This window comes from Rhinoderma darwinii, chromosome 2 (genome assembly GCF_050947455.1).
Source record: "Rhinoderma darwinii isolate aRhiDar2 chromosome 2, aRhiDar2.hap1, whole genome shotgun sequence".
NCBI classification, from domain to species: Eukaryota; Metazoa; Chordata; class Amphibia; order Anura; family Rhinodermatidae; genus Rhinoderma; species Rhinoderma darwinii.
In genome coordinates this window covers 257,581,207-257,585,654 of record NC_134688.1, presented here as the reverse complement: position 1 = coordinate 257,585,654, position 4,448 = coordinate 257,581,207, and the positions used below count along the sequence as shown (strand labels likewise).

The following is a 4,448-nucleotide window of genomic DNA, read 5'->3' as shown; positions in this document are numbered from 1 at the left end:
AGATAGATAGATAGATAGATAGATAGATAGATAGATAGATAGATAGATAGATAGATAGATAGATAGATAGATAGATAGATAGATAGATAGATAGATAGATAGATAGATAGATAGATAGATAAGATAGATAGATAGATAGATAGATAGATAGATAGATAGATAGATAGATAGATAGATAGATAGATAGATAGATAGATAGATAGATAGATAGATAGATAGATAGATAGATAGATATGAGCTAATAGATAGATAGATAGATAGATAGATAGATAGATAGATAGATAGATAGATAGATAGATAGATAGATAGATAGATAGATAGATAGATAGATAGATAGATAGATAGATAGATAGATAGATAGATAGATGGATAGATAGACAGACAGATTGTTTAGCTCTTTCAATTTTTATGTCTTTGTAAAAAAAAAATAGTGCCAAGGGCAATACGTCTCTGTGAGTCTAGTGATTGGACATCAGAGCAAAATTCCCTGAATGAGTGAACAAATGATGCTTGTCTGACCACATATTTACTGATATGCTCATAATATGTACAAAAAATATAGGTTCCTTTGTAAGTCAGTGCAAGTTTCAATATAGAATACAGTGTTTTGAACATGGACAAACAAGAGCATGTCAATGACCCTCTCAGAATATAAAATAGGTAAAAGTATGACCAGTCACAGTGATGAAACTGCTGCCTGGCCTTCAGAGACAATTGTGATTCCTATAAGCTTCAAATACCCATTGCTGACTATTTCTTTCCCTGTCCCTAGGACTGTGCAAACATCAGCATGTTTCTATATTTAAAGTCCCATGAAAGTTGGAATGACCAGACTAATTGTTCTTTTATACGAGGTGTCTTTATTTATAGAAAGGTCAGGGTCCAGCTGGGATATAGCGACAGGTCCTGAAGCACTTCATATATGCTTCTCTATGCTACTATACATTAATAAGAAAAAAATAAGGTGACGCTCCTCAATTTCTATTGATTCCGGAAGTTTATAATTTTGCCCATTAACTTCACTCATCTTCACAATCTGTGTTGTTAAAATAATGGCTTAGTATCTATAATTATATCTTGCAATATCTTGCATGCTGCAAATGAGATCTTTAAAAGTTGGAGATTCGCTGTGAAATATTGCTTGATGCATAAATCAAATTATATTAGAGGACAAAATATATATTTTAAAAGCCACAATTGTCCATAAAACAGCCTTTATTTTTTTAGTGTTGTCACTCATTGTGTCTTTTATTAAAGAGGATCGTCACATATTTATGCTGCATGAAGAAGTGACACTCATGCTGATTTCACCTTGCTGTCACTTATGAGTAAATGTGCAGTAGTTTATGAGTATAAGAATAAGTTCACACGCTGCAGATTTATTGCAGAAATTTCTGCTACTGAAAATCAGCTCCATTCATCTGAACAAAACTTGCAGAAATCTGTGTACCTGCTGTTCAATCCTATTCAGATTAATAGAACTGATATTTCTGAAAAAAATCTTTCCCTCACTTACCCAAATAGGGGGAACAATGTCAATCAACGTCTGGAAGGTGAGGGTAGGCAGGGAATATGGATATATGAATATGCTTGGGTGAGGGTAGGTAGGGAATATGGATATATGAATATACTTGGGTGAGGGTAGGCAGGGAATATGGATATATGAATATACTTGGGCGAGGGTAGGCAGGGAATATGGATATATGAATATGCTTGGGTGAGGGTAGGTAGGGAATATGGATATATGAATATACTTGGGTGAGGGTAGGCAGGGAATATGGATATATGAATATACTTGGGCGAGGGTAGGCAGGGAATATGGATATATGAATATACTTGGGTGAGGGTAGGTAGGGAATATGGATATATGAATATACTTGGGCGAGGGTAGGCAGGTAATATGGATATATGAATATACTTGGGCGAGGGTAGGCAGGGAATATGGATATATGAATATACTTGGGTGAGGGTAGGTAGGGAATATGGATATATGAATATACTTGGGCGAGGGTAGGCAGGGAATATGGATATATGAATATACTTGGGCGAGTGTAGGCAGGGAATATGGATATATGAATATACTTGGGCGAGGGTAGGCAGGGAATATGGATATATGAATATACTTGGGCGAGGGTAGGCAGGGAATACGGATATATGAATATACTTGGGTGAGGGTAGGCAGGGAATATGGATATATGAATATACTTGGGCGAGGGTAGGCAGGGAATATGGATATATGAATATACTTGGGCGAGGGTAGGCAGGGAATACGGATATATGAATATACTTGGGCGAGTGTAGGCAGGGAATATGGATATATGATTATACTTGGGCGAGGGTAGGCAGGTAATATGGATATATGAATATACTTGGGCGAGGGTAGGCAGGGAATATGGATATATGAATATACTTGGGCGAGGGTAGGCAGGTAATATGGATATATGAATATACTTGGGCGAGGGTAGGCAGGGAATATGGATATATGAATATACTTGGGCGAGGGTAGGCAGGGAATATGGATATATGAATATACTTGGGCGAGGGTAGGCAGGTAATATGGATATATGAATATACTTGGGCGAGGGTAGGCAGGGAATATGGATATATGAATATACTTGGGCGAGGGTAGGCAGGTAATATGGATATATGAATATACTTGGGCGAGGGTAGGCAGGGAATATGGATATATGAATATACTTGGGCGAGGGTAGGCAGGGAATATGGATATATGAATATACTTGGGCGAGGGTAGGCAGGGAATATGGATATATGAATATACTTGGGTGAGGGTAGGCAGGGAATATGGATATATGAATATACTTGGGCGAGGGTAGGCAGGGAATATGGATATATGAATATACTTGGGCGAGGGTAGACCGGGAATATGGATATATGAATATACTTGGGCGAGGGTAGGCAGGGAATATGGATATATGAATATACTTGGGCGAGGGTAGGCAGGGAATATGGATATATGAATATACTTGGGCGAGGGTAGGCAGGGAATATGGATATATGAATATACTTGGGTGAGGGTAGGCAGGGAATATGGATATATGAATATACTTGGGCGAGGGTAGGCAGGGAATATGGATATATGAATATACTTGGGCGAGGGTAGACCGGGAATATGGATATATGAATATACTTGGGCGAGGGTAGGCAGGGAATATGGATATATGAATATACTTGGGAGAGGGTAGGCAGGGAATATGGATATATGAATATACTTGGATTCAAACTTGCAGTGCCAGACACGCCACAGCTATAACTACTAAATGCTCCTAAACTACGGCACATTACCTAAAAAGTTACGGCACGTTGAAATCGGCATGTTTGTGACTTCTTTATGACACATCCGCTTTAATGTTCAGGGCTGGATCAAGGTTGGTGGAGGCCCTAGGTGACCCATCCCTAGTATCAGTGGATAACTTACGCTGGCCACATACAGTACATTAGTCAATTGTCAGCAGCAACAGCACCTAATGACATCTAATACGTCCCACAGTCCCCTGATGTCTGCTATTGAGGGAAACCAGGTTCGACATGTTGGGTTTTAGCATGCCTGATTCTTCCCTCAACCAGGAGACAAATATTGCGTTTTGTATCTTGATGCTTCTTATCCCCTTGTAAACAGGCATTTGCAACAACTGGATTTCTTCTAGCTAGTAGAGCAGTCAGGGGAATGGAACTCCGACCCCTAGCAATAAATATTAGGAAACGCTGCATAATTGCCTGTTCTGCCACATATTAAAGTTTTATATTGTTGGAGGTATTCTTGAAATCTTTCAAAGCCCCATGTATGTTTAGGATAGGCTGGAAGGGCAGGTGGGAACTGGGTGGTGAAGACCCCTAGGTTGTGGAGTCCCTTGGCAATTGCCCCTTTTGCTATCCCTATAATCCGACTCTGACAATATAATTCCTCCAAAGTAATAATCTTACCTCACATTAGAATTATTTGACATTTCTTGTGTCTTTTTAGTCTTTAATCTCAAATTTCCATCTTGGTATTTTAAACCCTCTGGTAAACTCTGTGTTCGTTTCCAAATTTCATGACAAACTCTGTCAAACTCGTCCTTAGGAGCATCTGGATGGACCCAGATATGCCTAGGGCACGGTCCTACAGGTGGGACTTGGTTAGAAGTTTCTGAGACGTTCTGTGATACAGATCCAGGTAGAAACATCTTGTTTAGGTATCCTGTGCCCTTTCCACTATGGCAGTTAACACTCAAATGCCTACTTACCAGTTAGGACAGGGCAACGGAAGAAATGTCTCACGACAGCTTAGAAAGAATTGGCTTGCAAAGCAAGGGTGAACTATAAGATATATAGTGTCTAGATTTACACTGAATTGAAAAATAACAATCCTATAATATTTATAACATTAAAATTGATCATTGTTAAAACGGACTATGTACTGCATACAACATACCAGGGCCTTTATTTTA

General features: G+C 38.9%; 1 protein-coding gene across 2 annotated transcripts in view; it reads right to left on the bottom strand.

The window, feature by feature from the left end:
- Window positions 1-4,199, bottom strand: part of C2H1orf94 (chromosome 2 C1orf94 homolog) — a 168,330-nt gene extending 164,131 nt beyond the window's left edge. For both annotated transcript variants that reach the window (XM_075850495.1, XM_075850496.1), the window contains exon 1: window positions 3,943-4,199. In XM_075850495.1, the coding sequence (XP_075706610.1) occupies window positions 3,943-4,184 (242 nt within the window). In that variant the 5' untranslated portion in view covers window positions 4,185-4,199. The remainder of the gene's footprint in view (window positions 1-3,942) is intronic.
- Between the last annotated feature and the right edge of the window lie 249 nt (window positions 4,200-4,448).